Here is a 22,488-nt window from a genome sequence, read left to right on the forward strand (position 1 = left end):
CCTGTAATTCGGATCTGAGCTGATGTATCTGACCCATCAGCTTCTGTATTTCCTCCCTCTGCATCTCTTTCTCATGCCGAAGTTCTTCCAGCTCCATGCTATTGGCAGTGCTGCTATCTAGGCCTTCAAAACCAGAGCCTTCCTTCAAGCTGTTAATCAATTTTTCCTTAGACTATTATAAAAGAAGAAATATGTTTAAGCAAAGCAGAGATTAGTTTGTATATTGAATATCATCTACTATACAGAAAATAGCCCACTAAAAGAACATTCCATTATCTCCATCAAAGAAAGTCCAGATTTTCTTAAATCCCTAAGGATAAAAAACACAACAGAGCCTTGCTGTATAATATCCTTGGACTTTAGCCTCACAATCATGGTAAAGTTGAAAACTTGTTATGAATAAGATTTTCTTTTTTTCCAGCTGGGCGTGGTGGCTCATGCCTGTAATCCCAGCACTTTGGGAGGCCGAGGAGGGCGGATCACGAGGTCAGGAGATTGAGACCATCCTGGCTAATACGGTAAAACCCCGTCTCTACTAAAATTACAAAAAAATTAGCTGGGCGTAGTGGCGGGCGCCTGTAGTCCCAGATACGCGGGAGGCTGAGGCAGGAGAATGGCGTGAACCCAGGAGGCGGAGCTTGCAGTGAGCCAAGACTGTGCCACCGCACTCCAGCCTGGGTGACAGAGCCAGACTCCGTCTCAAAAAAAAAAAAAAAAAAAAAAAAAAAGATTAAAAAAAATTTGTATTTATTTATTTGAGACATGGTCTTGCTATGTTGCCCAGGCTGGTCTTGAACTCCTGGCCTCCAGGAATTCTCCTGCCTCAGCCTCCCAAAGTGCTGGGATCGCAGGAGTGAGCCACCACACCTGGCCAAACAAGACTTTTCTCACATTTTCTTCTCAGAGTTTTTATTTTCCATCACATTCTACCCAACAAGTATTTATTTGGCATGGTGCTAAGTGTTCTGTGCAATAAAGATAATGTTTCTCTCTATAGATAGTACCCTCTGCCTTACAAACTAAAAGAGAAGTTAACAAGTATCCAGCAGAAGGCAATCAACACAAGTAGAGAAAAGGATATGGTCGGATTACTTGCAGAGTTCTGAGAGGGAAAACCACTTCTGGGTAAGAGGAGACTTTAAGAGAGCATAAATGTTGGCCTTGAAATATGGGTAGACTTTTTTAAAGTGCAGAGAAAAACAGAGAGCAAAGCATAAAAACGCAAAAGCATAGAAAGTCTGTAAGAAAATATTGTGAGATGCAGCTCAGATAGTATTTTAGGACCAATTTGGAAGGGCTCCAGATCTCAGGCTAAAATGTTTTAATATTATGTAGCAGGCTAAAACAAATTACCAAAAAGTAGAGAGAGGAGTGACATGACTAGAGATGCATTTTAGGAGGCTAACTTGGCAGTGCTATGAAGAAGATGCTCACAAATGATGGTCCGTGGGCCTGTTTTTATACAGCCCGCAAGCTAAAAATTGTTTTTTACATTTTAAAAGGATCCTAAAAAATAAAAAAAAGAATATGTGATGGAGACTACAGGTAGTCCACACAGCCTACAATATTTACTATTTGACCCTCTCAATGTTTTCTGACCCCTGAGATAAAAGATGAGCTTGAAGAAGAGATTTGACATACAAAGACCGGTTTATAAAGTCCTAATTCTAGACTAGGAACAATAAGGACCAGCAGCTTTCACATTAAATTAAAATATTTTAAAGTCATTCTCCTCCATCAAAAATAATTTTTCCCTTTCTGGGTGGTAGGATTATGGGTTATTTCCATTTCCTTCTTCAAACTTTTTTGTATCCTTCAAATTTTCTATAATAAACATGATCATTTATAACATTTTAAGATTTTTTTTAATAAAAAACCAGAAACCTCCTAATCTCATTCCCCCATTTAGCTACTGTCCTCGTGTCCATGGTCAAGCACCCTGCCTCCGTGTCTTCAGCTCCCAGCACACCCCGGAACTCTCTGTTGAGAGGTCCCCAGGGACCTCCTAGTTGCCAAGTTCAGGAACTTAGCTCGGGACTCGTCACATCAGAGCCGCCTGCCGTGGTTGGTGATCATGCACCACTTGAAACTCTCCCTCTGCTTGGCTTCAGGATGGCATAAGTCTCCTCCTGGTTCTCTCCAATCTCTGACCACTCACCTTCTCAGTATTTTTCTTTTGCAGGCTATCCTTTTGCCCAATTGGTAAATGCTGATGTTTAAGACTGTGTTTTTAGACCTCAGCCGTTCTCCCTGTTAGGTTACACGTCACTCTTGGCTAATCTTACCTACTCTCCCAACTTACTTCTAATTACCTTTCTAACATTGTCACCTCAATGTTGCATCAATTTTGCATACTTACCATAATTCGTCATACTCTCCTTTAACCCTAACGTGTTCTCTTTCCTGTTTCCCCTTTTATTAACACAAGGAAACATCATTAATACACTCAAACCAAAAACCTGGAGTCATCCTAGATTCCATTTGCCTTTTTCCCCCATCCTTCCAGTTAAATCTCCACGTATCATATATTCTATCTCCCACATCTCTTAGCTGTCCCCTGCCTGCCATCCTCACTGCCACAATCATTATTTCTTACAATCACCTCTTCACCATCTACATGCCATTGATGTCACCATGCCACCCCTTATCACTTCAACGTTTTCAATAATGTACCGAGTACCAGGCACTGTGCTGGGGATACAATGATGAACAAGACAGAGGCCCAAATCTCCCCTAACCTTTTCATCAGGCTGCCACAGTTCTCACACTCAAACCTGACCATGGCTTCTGCCTGTCGTTCAGCTTTATGAGTCTTTTGCCTCCCATCTCTGAAGACGTTATGTTCCAGCAATATGGAACTGGCTGCAGTCCCTTAAATATGCCATGTTCTCTCTGGCCCCCTTGCTCTGGCACAGGTTGTTCTCTCAGAAATCTCTTCCCTATCATGGGTCTTCCTATTCATCTTTCAAGTTTCTCTTTATACCACATCTCCTCAGTCCAGTTATCTTGGACAGCCTCAGGCAAGTTTTAAGGGATTCTTCTCTCAAGCTCCCATTATACTGCATCAATAATGTTATTACATCAATTATCTCAGTTTCTTTCCACTAAAATGAATGTTTTCTTAAAGGAAGAGGACACATCTTTTGAGCTTTGTATCTTCTGTGCCTAGTGAGTAGTTAGGTGCTCAATAAGTAACTTTTCAATGAATTAACTAATTAGGGTGATACAAAAAAGTACTTAGGAAGAAGAGTTTGGGGAGGAGATGAATATGATACTTCATAGAAGTAGCATTAAAAAAAGGTATTCATAGCCATTAGGAGTTTGAGACTAAACGAAAAAGGTAAAGTCAAAAATGACCCTAGGTTTCAAGCTTTACTGCCACGTGGCAGTAACGTTGACCAAAACAGAAGAATGAGGGAGAAGCTGGTCTGGGAGCTGAACACCCCATGCCTGCACAGCAGGCAGCTGGACACTGAGGCCAGGAGGTCAGGCTTGGAAACATGCTTGAAGTCATATGCAGGTGGCTATTAGAAGCAGAGTCAGCATATGGCAATGCAAGGTAAGAAAGGACCATGAAAGAGGGTTCCAGACAGAGCTTAGGAGGACTCTGACTCTTTGGAGATTGGGAAGAGGGCCTAAGAGAGACAGAAACAGCAGTAGAAAAGGACAAAAAGAGAGCCAAGGAGATGTGAACAGCATAGAACACAGGAGTTCCAAGAAAAGTGGGAGGGTTAACAGAGCCAAATGTTCTACCAAAATACAAGGTATGGAGACTAAGAAAAGGACAGAGAATATTTATTTAGGTCATCAAATACTTTTGAGAAGAAACTTCAGACATGTAGTTGGAAAAGAAGGAGATAAGAGTTAACAAGTTCTACAGAAATGAAGACAGCATGTAGACAACAATTCTGGTAAGTATGACGTTGAAAGAGAGGAAGATAGGGAAATAGTGCAAAGTGGTTACAAAGCTAAAAGAGACTGTTTTTCTCTTAGGCAGGAGTCAGAGATCTAGTCTTCATTTTTCCACTAAGTAACTATGTGCTCTCGAGTAAGCTGAGCCAGAAGGCGGCAGCAGCAGAGAGGCACACACAGGAAGGAAGGGCATAGATTTACGGAGAAAGGGCTTACACATGAGATGGGAAATGGAATCAATGCACAGGCAGGAAAATGATCCTGGAAAAAAATGAAAGGACATGTTTTCCCTCTGAAATGAGGGGCAAAGGAAAGAGAATTCAAAAATGACATTAGATGACAGCAGTCTTTCTTAGTAAAGAAGAGGGTAAGGTCACCTTAGATCTGAAGGAGGGGAAAAAACGCTGGGTGAGGCAATTCTGAGAATTGGATGAGTCCTAAAGTAGTTGCTGCAAAAATTCAACAGGAGATCAACAAGGAAGAATAAACAGCTGCTCAACAACAAGCATTAATATCACCACAGTGAGTAACGTGACAGGTTGAAGACCTGAACTAGGTAGTGGCAGAATGAATTTTTTTTAAAAGAAGTGGTAGGAACAAGAAACACTGCATCCTTTTAATAAAATTTCTAAAGCAGAGTAAGGCACCTAAAGCTTGCCAATCAGACGAACACGAACAAAACACCTCACATAGTATCTACACAGTCTCAAAGTGTCTTTCAGTTAACTCACACATCTTAAAATCCAAAAGTGTACATTTCATGCTTACTTGGAGTATTCTAGTAGCTTTTTGCTTGTAGTCAATTAATTCCTGCTTAGAGGACTCCAAGTTCAACTTATACAGCTTGACTTGCTGCTGCAGTTCATCAACCCTCTTCTTCTCATCTGAATATTTTCTTTCTGCCAGTGTAATTGCTTCTGCTAAATTCTGACGTTCCATTTCCACTTTATTAAGGCGTGCAGCAAACTCACTCTGTGACAAATTTTTATATCATAATTATGATATCATTTAGCTTTGAAACATATTTTATAACCATCCATTAGGATATCTTATGGGATTTATTAGCTCAGCCAAACAACAGGGATGGGAAAAAATTATTAATTTGTTAGGAGCTAAAGTATAGGAAATCTAAGGTTGTGGCTCCCAAACATGGCAATGCATTAAAATCAACTAGGAAGTTTGTTAAAAATACAGCCATCCAAGGCCTTTCCCAAGCTTACTAAATTGGAATTTTCAAGATGGGTCTGGGAATCTGTTTTTTAAGAAATTTCCCAGGTGAACCTGGTCACTTGGATACTAGGTCTGGTCTGATACTAGCTGATCAACTGCTTCCAATTTAATAAGTAAATAAATAAGTGTAAGTTACACCATATTTTAAAGAACCAGTATTCAAAAAATAATGTAAAATATCTCATTAATAACTTTTAATATTGACATGTTGAAATGATTAATACTTTGGATATACTGTGTTAAATACATCATCAAAATTAAGAAGCACACACCAACTGATATTTACTTTCAGGACTGAACTACTTTCACTTGTTGAAAAGCTAGCCCAGACCAGTGGTTTGCAACTCTGACTGCTCATTAGATACACTTGTGAATCTTGTAACACCACAGTGCCAATACCTAGGCCCTACCTCATACAAAGGAATGTGACTGCGTATGGAGCTCAGGCAGCACAAAGTATCACACAGGTGATTCCCATGTGTAGACAGGGCTGGGACTGAACTAGATGCAAAAATTCATCTAAGAGTAAAACTCTTTACACATTACATACAATTTTCTCCTGAAATAAATGAGCCAGATTAATCTGGAATCAGAAAAAGCTTAAATTAATAAAAAATACAATCCCCCAACCATTAGCATTTATTCAAATAATGACAATGATTGTTGCAAAAATTAAGTAAAAGATATATATCTCTAATGCACATTAACTATTTTAACTGTCTCTCAACACATAAAATTAAATAAATTTAGCAAGGATCAAGCTAAATTTTCAGATATCTGATTTTTGTCACAGAAACAGAATTTTCTGAAATGCATTGCAGAATTGTATTAAAGAGTTAATGTGCTATGAAACAGCATAAAGTCATTTTTTCCGTGTCCAAGTAACAATAGGAATCTGCTGTCTCCCATTCTAACCTGCATCTGTTTATAGCTCTCCTGCTCTCTCTTCAGAGTGGCATCCGCTTCATGCAGTCTCTCCTGAAGAGTCTGCAGAGCTTGATTCTGCAGGCTATTACCTTCACTTTGATCCTGTATTATTCTAAAGGAAAACGCATCATGTGAAATAACTCATGTCCACAGTGTACAAGTGATAAGGCAGAATAATTTTTAGAGCATCAGCTTGTTAGTCAAGCACAAAAAAGATAATTTGACTGAAATATTCTTAGATAAATCTCTCCTTTCTAATGGATTATAATCTGTGTTTTTAGGCATCAAAACGTAAGTACACACCATATAATGAAAGATTAATGACACTACAAATGCTTTTAAATTCACAATTTTCTAACAATGCATCTCAAGGTTCAAACAATGAATCGATTTTATGTTGTTTTTGTTGAGACGGAGTTTCGCTCTTTTTGCCCAGGCTGGAGTGTAATGGCACAATCTCGGCTCACTGCAACCTCCGAATCCTGGGTTCAAGTGATTCTCCTGCCTCAGCCTCCTGAGTAGCTGGGATTACAGGCATGTGCCACCACCCCTGGCTAATTTTTTTTTTTGTATTTTTAGTAGAGATGGGGTTTCTCCATGTTGGTCAGGCTGGTCTCGAACTCCCAACCTCAGGTGATTCAGCTGCCTTGGCCTCCCAAAGTGCTGGGATTACAGGCTTGAGCCACCATGCCCGGCCAATGAATCCATTTTAATCATAGACATTTCTAACACTACCAAAAGAAATATTCCCTCTTGTAAATTTCCAAGAAAGCTAAGTTTCATAAGAGGATACACTACAATGTTTACCATTACTTGCTCATTTTTTTCATTATTCATAGAATCACCTACCGTGATTTTTCACTCTGTAAGGCTTCTAATGCTTCTGTGCGAGTACTCAGTAGCTGGTCAGCTTCCTGGAGTCTCACTTTCAGTACAGCCAGCTGGGAATCCTTTGCAGCCACAGCTTCAGTCAGGTCATCTACTTGGGCTCGGAGTTCTCGAGTCATTCGATCACTCTTTGAATGGTCAGCATTCCACTTTTCAACTCTTGCTCTTGCTTTGTTTAATTCTATAAAAAATTTTAAATTTCTCTTTACAAGCAAAACCAAACACATTTTTCTCAGAGCACATATAGTTTCTACTTTGAGTGCCTTTAGTACTTTCCTTTTTGACAAAATTAGGAGCTTACATATATCTTCAATTTTCTTTGCCCCAACGGGTCATCCACTTTTCAAGGGCAATATTCACAACTAGATTATAGTTAATAGATTAGAAAGGGGCATGAAGCTAGCTGCTCTTTTACAATGCTGTTTGTATATCATAAAGCATCTGGGAGCTGAAACTAGTATTAATAGATAGCAGAGTATATTTTGTAAAGTTCTGCTAGTGACAGGGGAAGGAATGCAAATCCAAATCAAAGGTACACCCCAGTAAGTACAAAACTAAACCTAAACACGGAAAAGAATCTATTCCTTTCAATTACTGTTGCAAAAAGATGTTATTCTTTTGACCTAGGAAATCAATGCAAAAAGAGCAAAGTCGTGCTCTATTTCAGAATACAATGGCATTTCCACACCCTCACATACACATAATGTAGTTACAGTTAGCCACCAAAACATTTTTTAAATAGTGAATCAAACTTTATAGGGTCTCAAAGCTTTTTTTTTTTTTTCTGTGAGACAAACCTTTCTTAAAGAAAAACAAAACAAAACAAAAACAAAAACATGAGACAGAGCCTCACTCTGTTGCCCCAGCTGGAGTGCAGTGGTATGATCATGGCCTGTGACTCACTGCAACCTCCAACTCCTGGGCTCAAGCAATCCTCCCACCTGTCTCCAAAGTAGCTCAGACTACAGGTGCACACCACCACACTCAGCTAATTTAAAACAAAAACAATTTGTTTTTTGTAGCCCAGGGGTCTCATTCTGTTGCCCATGCTGTTATTGAACTCCTGGCCTCAGCAATTTTCCAATCTCAGCCTTCCAAAGCGCTGGGATTACAGGTGTGAGTCACTGTACCTGGCCAAACAGCTCTATTTCTATGTCTAAATTATTCTGGGTAAAGTAAAGCTTTTTCTAAAGTCAGCCTGACTAGTGAGTATTTTGTTGTTGTTGTTGAGAAGAGTCTCGCTCTGTAGCCCAGGCTGGAATGCAGTGGCACGATTTCTGCTCACTGCAACCTCCGCCTCCTGGGTCCCGGGTCCGGGTTCAGGCAATTCTCCTCCCTCAGCCTCCCGAGTAGCTGGGATAACAGGCACGCACCACCATGCCCAGCTAATTTTTTTTGTATTTTTAGTAGAGACGGGTTTCACCATGTTGGCCAGACTGGTCTTGAACTCCTGACCTTGTGATCTGCCTGCTTCAGCCTCCCAAAGTGTTGGGATTACAGGCTTCAGCCACCACGCCTGACCTAGTGAGTCTTAAACTATCTCCCCTTTCCTCTCTTCTGGGCTCTATCCACGGCTTGGCAAAACTTTTCCCACCGTCCCCTCACTCCTTTCTAATAAGCCCCAGGAACCAAGGCAGCAATTTTGTCACTCTTATTTTCTTCTCAGCCACACTTATAATAACATTCACATCTTCCTCAGTAACTACCTCAGTAATGAGATTATTTCCTTCTTAATTACCTATTTCTGAGGAACCTGAGGTTTTCTACTCTAGGGCCACCTCACTGCACAATTCCCAAGGGCACTGAACTGAATTCCTTGTACATTTTATGCGCCCTAGAGCAGCAATACTGCAACTCTATTAGTGCCTACTACTTTGTTTAATGGAACAGCTTCCCTTGAAAGTTCAGAATAAATGAATGAACTAGACTACTACTAGTTTGTTCCTCTCAGTTCTTCAATTTCATGGTTCTTAAAGGATGACCAAAGAAGCGAATACTCTTCTGTTTTGGGTTGGTGGGAGGATGACTGGTCCTATTTCCAAATCTGGGCACTGTTTTTCTATGAAAATATCATTTTACAAGTCGCATCTAATTTCTCACAGTTTAAATGTAAATATTTCTAACAGTTTAAAGTTTTTAAGTTTGTTATTATTTTATTTTTGTTTATTTATTTATTTTTGAGACTGAGTCTCGCTCTGTTGCCCAGACCAGAGTGCAGTAGCGCGATCTCGGTTCATTGCAACCTCCACCTCCCTGGTTCAAGCAACTTCCCTGCCTCAGCCTTCTGAGTCGCTGGGATTACAGGTGCCTGCGACCATGCCCGACTAATTTTTTTGTATTTTTAGTAGGGACAGGGTTTCACCATGTTGGCCAGACTGGTCTCGAACTCCTGCCCACCTCGGCCTTCCAAAGTGCTGTGATTACAGGCACGAGCCACCGCGTCCGGCCTTAAGTTTATTTTTAAAAGTTAAATTCCTAATCCTGAACAGTTTAAGCCTCTACCTTCTTGAGTCTCTTTGGATCTTTGAAGTAACGAGGCCATTTCTTGATTTAAAGACTGAACTTCATTCCTCAGCAGCTGATTCTCCAGTCGAAGGTTAGATAGTTCATGTGATTTGCCATCATCATTAGGTGTTGGGGTGTGGTCAGGGCAGGCAGCATTTGATGACGCATTTTCCTTTGAAGATTCCTCTTGACCTTCATGGCTAGAATCTGAGTTATTGGCAGCTTCTGTAAAAAAAGAATACGTTTTTGTTACATTGGTGTGTTCATCACATATGCGTTAACAACCTGCTTTGGTAGGATGCTCAAGTTGACTGCTACAGCTAAAACACCATAAAAACTAAACAAATTCTCAGCTAGGCGCAGTGGCTCATGCCTGTAATCCCAGCACTTTGGGAGGCTGAGGCAGGCAGATCACCTGAGGTCAGGAGTTTGAGACCAGCCTGACCAACACAGTGAAACCCCATCTCTACCAAAAATACAAAAATTAGCCAGGTGTGGTGGCACACACCTGTAGTGCCAGCTACTCAGGAGGCTGAGGCAGGAGAATCACCTGAGCCTGGGAGGCCGAAGGTGTTGCAGTGAGCCAAGATTGCACCACTGCACTCCAGCCTAGGCAACAGAGTGAGACTCCATCTCAAAAAAAAAAAGTAAACAAATTTTCAGTAGTCTTCCCTCTGATTAAATTTCATTCTCATAAATGGGGCATATGGACCTCTAAGGATCCTCAAGTCTGGATACACTGAATGAATGGCAACAGACAGTACAACACCGTTCTGGGGAGAACATCAGAGATCATTTGAGTGGTTGGGTTCAGGTAAAATGGGTTTGGATTTCCTTTTGTCTCCAAAATGTTTTTGGAAAAAAAAACCAGGAGAACTCTCAAACACTGAAAAATTCGGAAGGCACAATAGAGTAGCTGCAGGTTTCAAGGCAAGAAGAGTAATAACAGGTCACTGCAATTTTTTTTTTTAATCAAACTGGAATCTAAAATGTCTTACTCAAAGAGATAGAGACACATGAATTCAGATTAATCTTGTTTTTGTTATTAAATATAATGCAAGTATACTTTTAAATTACTCTAAAAATTATGTGATGAAAATGAACTATATATCTAAATAATAAAACTGACTAAAACAATCAGTATATGGGTAAAAGACTTGATACTTTATAAGGTTATATAAACAAATATCAATAATCAAATGAAAAAGTTCTGAACATCTTTAGTCATCAAGGAAATAAAAATTAAAATCACAATGAGAACCAACAGACACCCCCTAGAATGGCTAAAATTAAAAACACCAAATGTTGATGACACTGCAGAGCAACTAGACCTCTCACTGCTGGTGGAACTATAAAATGGTACAATCACTAGGGGAAAAGGTTTTACAATTTCTTATGAAATTAAACATGCAGCTACCGTTTCACCCAGCAATTCCACTCCTAGGTATTTATACAAGAGAAATGAAACCATTTGCCCACAAAAAAGCAAGTATAAAAATGTCTATAGCAGTTTTATTCACAATAATCCAAAACTGGAAACAAACCCAATGTCCATAAAAGAGAACAAATAAACTGTGGTACAGCCATATAATAGAGTACTACATAACAATAAAACAGAATAAAAAAAGAACAGTAACGGGGTGGGGGAGGGGGGAGGGACAGCATTAGGAGATATACCTAATGCTAAATGGCGAGTTAATGGGTGCAGCAAAACAACATGGCACATGGATACATATGTAACAAACCTGCACATTGTGCACATGTACCCTAAAACCTAAAGTATAATCATAAAAAAAAAAAGAACAGTAACATGGATGAATCTCACTAACAGTTCAGTAAAGGAAGCCAGATTAGAACGTATATATACTATATGATTCAATTTATATGAAGTTTTAGAACAAGCAAAACTAAGGAGAGAAAAATCAGAGCACTGGGTGCTTTCAGGGATAGGGTGGGGAGATTAACTGGAAAGGAATATGAGGAACTTTCTGGGGCAAAGGAAATCTGTATCACGGTAAATGTGTGGGTTACACAAGTATTGCCATTTGTCATATAGCTAAGATTTGTGTGCATCTTAATATATGTACATTTTACCTAAAAGAAAAAATAACCAGAAAAAGCTAATAATCAAGTGGGGTAGGGAATGGGTACCTAAGACATGACTTAAAAATGGGAGTGTTGGCAGGGCGTGGTGGCTCATGCCCGTAATCCCAGCACTTTGGGAGGCTGAGGCAGGCGGATCACAAGGTCAGGAGTTTGAGATCAGCCTGGCCAACATAGTGAAACCCTGTCTCTACTAAAAATACAAAAAATTAGCTGGGCATGGTGGCGGGTGCCTGTAATCTCAGCTACTTGAGAGGCTGAGGCAGGAGAATCGCTTGAACCTGGGAGACGGAGATTGCAGTGAGCCGAGACTACTCCACTGCACTCCAGCCTGGGCGAAAGGCGAGACCCTGTCTCAAAAAAATAAATAAATAAATAAAAATAAATAAATAAATTATTACATTTTTAAGGTGATAAAGGTGTGAACATTTGCTTTTAAAGTATTTTTAGAGTAAGAAAATGAAATGTTTATAGAAAAAATGATATAAGATCTGTGATTTGCTTCAAATTAATTGTGCGGAGGGTGCAGGTGAAGAAAGCGATGGGAAATGGGAGGGTATATATGAAACATGAATGGCCATGAGTGATTACTGTAGTTGGATAATAGGAGGTCATTACTTTCTATTTTGGTGTGTTTGAAATTTCTAAAATAAAGATTTTAAAAAGAAATGAAGTAGGCCAGGCATGGTGGCTCACGCCTGTAATCCCCACACTTTGGGAGGCCGAGGAGAAAGGACTGCCTGAGTCCAGGAGTTGGGGACCAGCCCCGGCAATACAGTGAGAAGTCGTCTCTACAAAAAAATTTTAAATAATATAAAAAATAAAATATTAAAATTCAAAAAATAAATTAAGTATATAGCCAAATATGGGATGATATCTAAGGCAGTATTCTGAAGGAAATTTATAGCCTTGGTTACATTAAAGATGAAAGGCAGGAAGGAAGAAAACTAATGAGTTGTATATCCATCTTAAGAAACTATAAAAACAGCAGAACAAACGCAAAGAAAGCAAAAATTAACAAAAGAGGAAATAAACATATCAGAGAGGATCAGCATAACCAAAAGTGGTTCCCTGGGACAGATATAAACAACATTAGGCCATCAAATTTTAAAATGTACACAATACTGAAATCTATTGATTGCACAATACTTATTGTGCAGTTTATTGCATGTGAATTATACTTCATTAAAACTGTTTTAAAAGGCAGGCATTTAGCGCAGTGCCAGAAACAGGGTAAGGATTCAATATATGCCAGATACTGATATTCTTCACACAGTATGCATGATCAAGCATTGGTTTCTGCAGGGTTGGTATGAATAACTAATGTCTGGTTGCATTGAAAGTTTAAGCTGTGACCCCTTCATTATTTTCCTGAAATTAAAAAAGTATAACCCCTCAAAATGTATATGACATTGACAAATTCTTGGGAAAAAAAACGTAACTTACTAAAAACAGATTCAAGAAGAAATGAAAAGCCGACTGAATCAACAGTTAAAACCTTTCACTAAGAATACCACAGATCCTGATGGTTTTAGCACAGAGTTCTAGCAAACATTCAGGAAATAAATAATCTCAGTCTTATACCAATTAATTAACACAACAGAAAAAGAAGGAACACTTTCCAATTCATCTGATAAGGCTAATATAACTGTAATACTAAAACCTAGCAATATCGCAAGTCGATTTCGCTTATAAAATAAATGCAAAAGGTTAGGTGTGGTGGCTCATGCCTGTAATCCTAGCACTTTGGGAGGCCAACACAGGAGGATCCCTTGAGCTCAGGAGTTCAAGACCAGCCTGGCAATATAGTGAGACCTTGTCTCTACAAAAAATGAACAAAATTACGCAGGCATGGTGGTGTGTGCCTGCAGTCTCAGTTACTACTGAGGCTGATGTAGGAGGATTGCTTGAGCCTGGGAGATTGAGGCTGCAGTGAGCTGAGATCCCACCACTGCACTCCAACCTGGGCGACAGAGTGAGATCCTGTCTCAAAATAATAATAATAATAAATAAAAATTAAATTAACTACATAAATGCAAAAATCCTAAGGGGAATATTAGCAAACTGAAAGTTAAGTTTGGTTTTATATTTGAAAGTATCAGTTGGAGCTGGAGCTAGGTGCAGTGGTGCGCACCTGTATCCCAGTGATTTGGGAAGCTGAAGTGGGAGGATTACTTGAGCCCAGGAGTTTGGGGCTGCAGTGCACTATGATCATACATGTGAATAGCTGCTACATTACAGCCTGGGTAACATAGCAAGACCCCATCTCTAGTAAAAATAAATAAATAAAAATAAAAATCAACTCAAAAAATCAATCAATTTGTATACTATATTAATATTAAAGAAGAAAAACTATATTATCTCCAAAGGTAGAGGAAAAAACATTGCTAAAATTCAACATGATAAAACCTCACACTAGACATTTATGGGAACTTCCTTAACCTAATAAAAAATATCTATGAAAAACCTAATGTAAAATCATACTTAGTGAAATAAAGTATTCCCTCTAAGACAAAGAACAAGATACAAAACTGGTTGTTGAGTCCTAGCCAATGAAGAAAAGGATTTTTTAAAAGATAAAATGGCTAAGAAGAAACAAACTGTCATTATACACAGATAATTGTGTTGTTGAAAATCTAAATTTATGACCACAAAAACATGAAGATTAAGAGCTATCTAGATTGCTATGTATGTACACACAAAAAACAACAAAAAATACACCAGCAATAACAAAGCAAAACATTTCAAGGAATACCACATATAATTGTTTCAAAAAATATATACTACTTAGGAATAAATCTAACATAAAGTATATAAGATCTTTATGGAGAAAAACAGTAAAATTCCAATGAAAGACACTACAAAGTATGTTGAAATTATACCCCATTGGTGGATAAGAAAACTCAATATAGCAAAAGTGCTGACTCTCACCAAACTGTCTATATAGAAGCAATGAATTCCCAATAAAAAGACCAACAGAGTTTTTGTGAATCTTGATAAGAAAATCCTAAAATGCATATGGGAGTGGAAAAGTCCATGAATAGCCAAAACATTTCTGAAGAAAGACCACAAGGTGGAAGAAGCTACCCTATCAGTTATCAAGACACATAAAACCACATTAATTAAAACGGGGTGGCACTGGCACAAGGATACACAAATAAACCAATAAAACAGAATTAAGTGGCCAGAAACACACTAATGAATACTTGATATATAAGACAGGTGGTACTGCAAATTGGTAGGGACAAGAGACTCTGTTCCATAAATGATGCTAGAATAGCTGACTTCCCTATGGCAAAAAAAAAAAAAAAAAAAAAATTGGAATTGAATGCCTATCGCACACTATAGAAGACGATACAGAAAAATATCTTTTATGATCTCAGTGTAAGGAAAGATTTTCCAAGACACAAAAAACACAAGCTACATGCCATCTACATTAAGAACTTCTATTCATTGAGGTACCATAGACAGAGGAGATGGGAGAAACCAAGATAAAACTGGAGGAGGAAAATAATGTAGAATTTAGAGTATATAAACAATGCCTATGAATTAAGAAGAAAAAAGACAAATAATCTAACAGAAAAAAAATTGATAAAGACTTGAGTAGACACTTCCAGAAAATGAAACTTGAATAGTCAAATATCTGAAAAGATCTTCAACCACAGTAGTAATGAAGGAAATAATATCAACCAACGACAAATCTGATTAGCAAAAAGTAAAAAGTCAAATTGAAAATAAAAAATGTTGGTGAGAATGTGGAGCAAAAGAAGTTCTTAACCATAGCTGGTTAGAGTACAGATTGGCACAACCTCCGCAGAAAGCCACTTTGGCATTACTAGTGTAGCTGAACATTGTTAAACCCTACAGCTCGGCAATCCCATTTCTACACACTTCTGGCATCTCAGGACATTGGTTCTCAACTGGGATGATTTTGCCCTGCAAGGGACATTTGGCAATTTGTGGAGACATTGTTGGTTGTCACAATTGGGGGTGCTACTACCACCTAATGGGTTAAGAGGCCAGAGATGCTACTCAACATCCTACAAAGAACAGGAGGGCTTCCCACACTACTGAATTAATTTGGCCCAAAACGCCAAGTCTCGAGGTTGCGAGGTCCTACCCAGGAGAAACAATTTTTATAACTCCTGTGTATTATAACCAGTTCTAATTCATTTCCCTGACAACGAGGTTCCCTTTAGGTCCATTCTTTATAATTAAATGCAACTTGTTTTCTTTAAAAGTACAAAAATAAGCCATGTCAACTCTTGACTTAAAGATCTCTACTAGCATCACACTGGCTATGGCAGTCACTTTCAACTTTTATTGGCTAAGAACCACCTATAGAACAACAATAAAATCAGATGCCCTGGCCCCATCCCCAGAAAATACGATTCAGGAAGCCTGGGAAGGCACTCAATAATTCATTTTTAAATTAACAACACACAAGTGATTTTAAAGTCAGTTGTTCAGGGATCAATCTTTAACAATGATCTATAGGAGTAATGGGTTTAATTGCATAAACAGTATGACACAAGGGCCTTCACAAACAGGTCCCAACTTTGTTTGCTAGCTACATTTTCATCACCCTCCAACTCACTCAGTGTTTCCAACTTTCTTACAACGTTCTCTACTCTACTAACCCCTTAAAGAGTCTGTTCTCTCTGCCTGGAATGCTGTCTCTAACTTCTTTTTTTACCTGGCATACTCCTGTTCATTCTTTAAGACCCAGCTAAAAATACAGACCCTCTGTGAATCCTTTCTGAATACCTTAGGCAATTAGTTACTTCCTCCTTCATACTTCCACAACACTCTGACCATACTTAATTGCTACATTTACTAGACCACAAGTAAATTATCTCTTTACATGTCTAGCTCACCCACTGGACACTTCCATATCCTTGCACCTAGTAGGTTCTTTGTGTAATTAATTGACAGATAGCTGAGAAGAAATTGTGGAATGTGTGAACATATCAACTGCTACTGCCTGATCCTATTTTCACGACCCAAAACCTCTTCTTCTATACAAGTTTTTGTCTTGAAAATACAAGAAACATTTTATTCACTAACAGCCAAGACAATGAAAGAAGCTATAACATCCAGGAACATGACAAACTCCCATCAATAATCAACTCTATAAAGAATCCTTGGCTGGGTGTGGTGGCTCACGCCTGTAATCTCAGCACTTTGGGAGGCCAAGGTGGGCAGATCACTTGAGGTCCGGAGTTCAAGACCAGCCTGGCCAACATGATGAAACCCTATCTCTACCAAAAAATACAAAAATTAGCCAAGGGTGGTGGTGCACACCTATAGCCCCAGCTACTTGGGAGGCTGAGGTGGGAGAATCGCTTGAACCCAGGAGGTGGAGGTTGCAGTGAGCCAAGATCGCGCCACTGCACTCCAGCCTGGGCGACAAAGCGAGACTCCGTCTCACAAAAAAATAAAAAATTAAAAAATTAAAAAAGGCCAGGCACCATGGCTCATGCCTGTAATCCCAGCACTCTGGGAGGCCGAGGCGGGCGGATCACGAGGTCAGGAGATCAAGAGCATCTTGGCTAACACAGTGAAACCCCGTCTCTACTAAAAATACAAAAAAAAAAAAATTAGCTGGGCGTGGTGGCAGGCGCCTGTAGTCCCAGTTACTTGGGAGGCTGAGGCACGAGAATGGCATGAATCCGGGAGGCAGAGCCTGCAGTGAGCCGAGATCGGGCCACTGCACTCCAGCCTAGGTGACAGAGCAAGACTCTGTCCCCCCCAAAAAAAAAATCCCCATGGCCAGGCCATGGTAGCTCATGCCCATAATCCCAACGCTGTGGGAGGCCAAAGTAGGAGGATCGTTTGAGCTCAAGACCAGCCAGAACAACACAGTGAGACACTGTCTCTATTAAAAATAATTTTTTAAAATTAGCTGGGCACAGTGGCGTGCACCTATAATTCCAGCTACTCAGGTGGCTGAGGCAGGAGGATTGCTTGAGCCTGGGAGGTCAAAGGTACCACAAGCTGTGATAGCACCACGGCACTTAAGCCTGGGCGATAGAGCAAGACCCTGTCTCAAAACAACAAAAGAATCCCTGCGAAAACCTATTATCAAGTTTTTTGCCTTTTTTCTATTTTTATCTTTGGAGACAGGGTCTCATTCTACCACCCAGGCTGGAGTGTAGTGGTGCAATCTCGGCTCACCGCAACCTCGACCTCCTGAGCTCGAGCAATTCTCCTACCTCAGCCTCCCAAGTAGCTGAGACTACTGGCATGCACCACTGTGCCTTGTTAAGTTTTGCATTTTTTGTAGAGACAGGGTTTTGCTATGTTGTTCGGGCTGGTCTCAAACTCCTAGGTGCAAGTGCTCTGCCCGCCTCAGCGTTCCAAAGTGCTGGGATTACAGGCATGAGCCACCATGCCCAGCCTATTGCTATTTTAAAACAGTTAGTAGGTACTTGAATTAGCCACATTTACCATGTTAATCTCATTTCACAGGAAAGAAGGTGTACTTTTAGAGGTAATCTCACAGGGAATTAAACAATTGAAAACAAGAATTCTAAGCTCTTGCTTCACTACTAGGTCAATGCCTTCAACTCTTCAACTTGGATCAAAGTTCAGTCTCTCAGCTTTATTTGTGGAGGATGTGGGGGGAAAAACACACAAAAAACACAACCCAGAAAATACATGAAGTACTGTCTCCTGCCATTTTTATAATCCTAGTAACAAAAAGATATCAACTGGGATAGTCCCTGATCCAAACTGACACGTTTTCTTTCATATTTCAAAATTTTCTTTTTTTAATCTTAAAATGTCTTAGAGAATCAAATTAGAAATACTTTGTTAGATGCTGAGTGGGTAAAGTTGCCCTCCAGACAACATTAAGTCCCTGCTACAACTGTCTATTGACTAATAGTAGTCAATGATGTCTCCTTTGTTTACACCACACATTTGCAGAGTCTGCCCTTACACCAGTGGAGACAGATCCATCATAGCAGATGAGAAACACCATCGGATCATATGATGACACATTCAATTTGCTTAACTCTAAAAGAAATAGAGGACTGATTAACTACCGTGGGTTTGGCTCCCAAAAGAATTTTCTTCAGTGGTTTTGATGGTGGTTACACTGGGGTTCACAGAACTGACACTTGATGTCCGAGAGCTCTGAAAGACAGGTGTCTTGACTTTTTCCTTTTTGATTTCCACCCTCCCGGTAGGCTCCTTCTGTGAACTATTAAGAAAATCAAACAGCAGCTCATCATCAGGTTCTGACTTTTTTCTTCGCACAAATTGGGATGAAGGCCTAGGAACAGATGCATTTTCAACAGGATGAGAGGCCTCTACTGGTGTCCGAGATCCTACTTTCACATTTGCAGTGCCGGCTAAGATGGTGGCTTTTTGATTTCGAATGTTATCAGCTGCTGATGAAATATACGTAGATTTAGGTCCAGTCTGGTATGTCAAATCTGTATTTTGCTGGTGAAGTTCAGTATAGTCAGTATTTTTGCTATATGTGTTGCTGGCATTGTCTTTCCTACTGAGAGCTGTTGCAGCCCCTTGATCAACTCGGTTTAAAAGATCTTCTGCCTTTCCAGCAAGATCAACAAACCAAGACATGATGGCAGCAGGATAATCCTATTGGCAAACCTGTAAAAAGGACATAAAATGATCAGTGTGGCATAATGGCAGAGTATGATAAATGGTTAAGACCAGACTCTGGAGTCAGGTAGTCCTGGGTTGAAATCCTAACCCTACCTTTTACTAGCTAGGTAACCTTGAGCAAACTACTTAAATAAGGCTGAGAAATCTTATCTAGAAAATGGGGGGAAAAGTGTACTTACCTTATAGGATGGTTTTATGATGAAATAATATATAAAAAACACTTTGCAAAATGCTTGGCACATAATAAGCACTAATTTTAGTGGCTGCTATTTACCATTATTACAACTACCACTACTGTTTTATTATTACTATTTTAATGAAGGGCAAATCTTAATGTAGCAAAAGCATCTGTTATGGGCTGAATTGCATCCCTCCAAATTCCTTTATTTAAGTCCTAACCCCTAGACCTCAGAATGTGACTGTTTTTGGAGATAGGATCTCTAAAGGGATAATTAAAATGAGTCATTAGGGTAGGCCCTAATCAAATATAACTGGCATGTCCTTCTAAGAGGAGGAAATTTCAACACAAACAGGCATACAGAAAGGACAGAGGGAGAAGGCAGACATTTGCAAGCAAAAGAAGTAGGCCTCAGAAGAAACCAACTCGGCCAAAACCTTGATCTTGGACTTCAAGTCTTCAGAACTGAGAGAAAATAAATTTCTGTTGGCCCAGCCAATCAATCTGTGGTACTTTGCTACAGCAGCAAATTAATACAACATCCAAACAGCAAATAACCAATATGGCAAAATTCCAGTACAACAAATAAAAAGAAAATTCACTGAAGTTTGTTTTAAAGTGCTAAAACTTGAAAAAACATTTCCGTTAAATACAAAAGCTATCTTAATGTTAAACTGCAGCACTATTACATATAATTCAGGTGTGCACATAATTTGTCTAAAGTACATGTTCAATAATTCAAATACTCAATACCTACCATGTGCACATTAAGCTAAGTCCAGAATAAAAACCAAAATTGCATAACCACTCATTCCATACATATATTTGAGTACTTATTGTGTGCCACAATACATCAAAGTAATGAAGGTATAGAAAGGCTCTATAATAAAGTCCACAACCATTTCTAGAATGTGCACATTGTTCCTTTTGCCAAGAACACTTTCATGGTTAACTTTCTTGTTCTTGGTCTTCACTCAAATGTCATCTGCTTCAGAGTTCTCCTTTCCATCTAAGTTAGGTCAATCATTACCTGCACATACCCTATTCTTTTGCTTCACAGCCCTTCGTGTTTTATAATTACGTACTTTTTTTAACATGCTTCTTGTTCTTGGGGAAAGGGGGGCAGTGGCTGGATAAAGATTATGTCTGTTTTGCTCACCAACGAATTCCCAGAGTCTAGCACACAGTAGGCACTCACAAATACTGCTGAGTGGAATTTTTATATGACTGATGCTGTACACAGGTACACATGTATCTTTTATCATATGTAATTTTCACAGCCACGTTATGTGGTAAACAGCAATATCCTTTTTTTAAAGCAAATGTGGAAAGGGTTTAGAAAGATCCCAGAGTTTAGAGAGCAGCTCAGATACTCAAGTCTAAGTCACCCTAGTGCCAAACCCACCTTTTAACCCTTGCCTCCCTATACCATACAGCTCAAAATCTAAAAAACCTCAAGAAGAAACTCATCCTTTAAATCTGTTCTTTACACATGTGACTATTACATGCCTATGTATTTCGGAGTTTATAAAAAATCAAATGAAAATGGAGATGAAATGCACTGTAACATACAGAACACCATACAGGCCAGGCACTGTGGCTCACGCCTGTAATCCCAACACACTGGGAGGGCACTTGAGGGCAGGAGTTTGAGACCAGCCTGGGCAACATGGCATGACCCTGTCTCTACAAAAAAAAAAGTCATAAAAAATCAAAACACACTCATTAATTCTTTATATTTTGCCTCCCATTTTAAAATTAATTGGGCTTTAAAACATACCATGCAATTGCTACTAATGTTGCAATTAATGTTGATTACCTAATTAAATACTTGGGCCCTGGGCAAACATCTCAAAGACACAAAGGACTTCAGAGGCACCCGTCAATTCCCCCGGCACTGCCCAGGGGCAGACAGAGTGCGTGGGATGGGGATGGGTCTGCAGAGGGCGGTGGCAGGGCCTGCTTCGAAGGCCAGGCGTCAGCACAGAGGGAGGGAGGCTGGAGGTCAGTCGGTCAGGCCCAGTCGGCAGAGCCCTGGGGTCTGTCAGTTTGGGGAATTTCAGGTAAGCGAGCAGAGACCCCCACTCCGCTCCCCACCCATCTCGCTCCGTGCGGGAAGAACGGCCAGGCCAGGCAGGGGTCAAGAGAAAGGAAGACAGAGGAGGGCAGTAAACGACGTCGGCTGAAGCCCAAGGAGTCTCTCCAGTTACCCTCCTCAGCCCCCAACAGGGCGAAGACCAGCGCGACCCGAAAAAAGACGGAGACCAGGGTCTCCCCTGAAGGGACTGCGCCCCCGCTCCTAGGACTGTTAATACCCCCGTCTCGTCCAGTGGGCCCTCGCCTCCGCCTCACCTGAGGACTCCGGAGAGGCTGCACCACGGCCTAGTCGCCGTTCTGGGCCGCGCCCCCTCGGCGGCTGGCCGGGAGGGGGCCCAAGTTGAGCAAACCTCCTCCCCGACCAGCCGGGACCCTGGACCGCTTCCGGGAGACGTGGAAGGGGCGCGAGGACCCCAAAACAGAGTGGCTTTCGAGCTGCCTGCACGGCAGGGAGCCGCGAACAGCCTCCTGCAGGCGACTCAGGCGGTGGCGCCGGCGGCTACGGGGTCCTCGCGCATGGCCACGCCCCCTTTTCCGCCCGCGGCAAGTACAGGCGCGGCGCAGGGCCTGCGTGCGTGTGACGTGGCTCGCCGCCGGTGGACGGCCCGCACGCGGCCAGCACAACGTGAAATGCCACACCCACAAAGGGCGGGGCCTTACTGCGGGCCACGTGGGTGACCGAAGGCGGTGCCCAGCCTGGAAGGAACCCGAGGCCTGAGTTGGGCGGGGCTTGAGAGCCGGGTGGACCGGCTAGACTTCGTGTTTCTCCCTTTCCTCACCATCTCCCCTAAGTTTTACAGACGAGAATGCCAGAGGTCCACGGCAGAAGGTGGAAATAAGAAAACATGATCCGGATTGCATGGCGCTTACTTTATAGTGGCAGAGACAGATACTACATAACAGTGAATGGACAAGACAATTTCAGGGCGTTACCAGAGTTGTAACGACAAGAAAACGGGGAAAAGTGACTGGAGGCACGGGAGGTACTTTAAATCAGGTGGTCAGGGAAG

At 40.7% G+C, this 22,488-nt stretch overlaps 1 protein-coding gene across 1 annotated transcript in view; it reads right to left on the reverse strand.

Annotated features, from left to right (window-relative positions):
• Positions 1-21,958, reverse strand: part of GOLGA5 (golgin A5) — a 51,075-nt gene extending 29,117 nt beyond the window's left edge. The window contains exons 1-7 of the mRNA XM_030803332.1: positions 21,734-21,958; positions 18,615-19,188; positions 9,460-9,687; positions 6,919-7,138; positions 6,058-6,181; positions 4,681-4,884; positions 2-172 (exon numbers count right to left, since the gene is read on the reverse strand). Coding sequence (XP_030659192.1) covers positions 2-172; positions 4,681-4,884; positions 6,058-6,181; positions 6,919-7,138; positions 9,460-9,687; positions 18,615-19,158 — 1,491 coding nt within the window. The 5' untranslated portion in view covers positions 19,159-19,188; positions 21,734-21,958. The remainder of the gene's footprint in view (position 1; positions 173-4,680; positions 4,885-6,057; positions 6,182-6,918; positions 7,139-9,459; positions 9,688-18,614; positions 19,189-21,733) is intronic.
• Positions 21,959-22,488: the final 530 nt, after the last annotated feature.

The sequence above is a fragment of the Nomascus leucogenys genome, chromosome 22a (assembly GCF_006542625.1).
Source record: "Nomascus leucogenys isolate Asia chromosome 22a, Asia_NLE_v1, whole genome shotgun sequence".
NCBI classification, from domain to species: Eukaryota; Metazoa; Chordata; class Mammalia; order Primates; family Hylobatidae; genus Nomascus; species Nomascus leucogenys.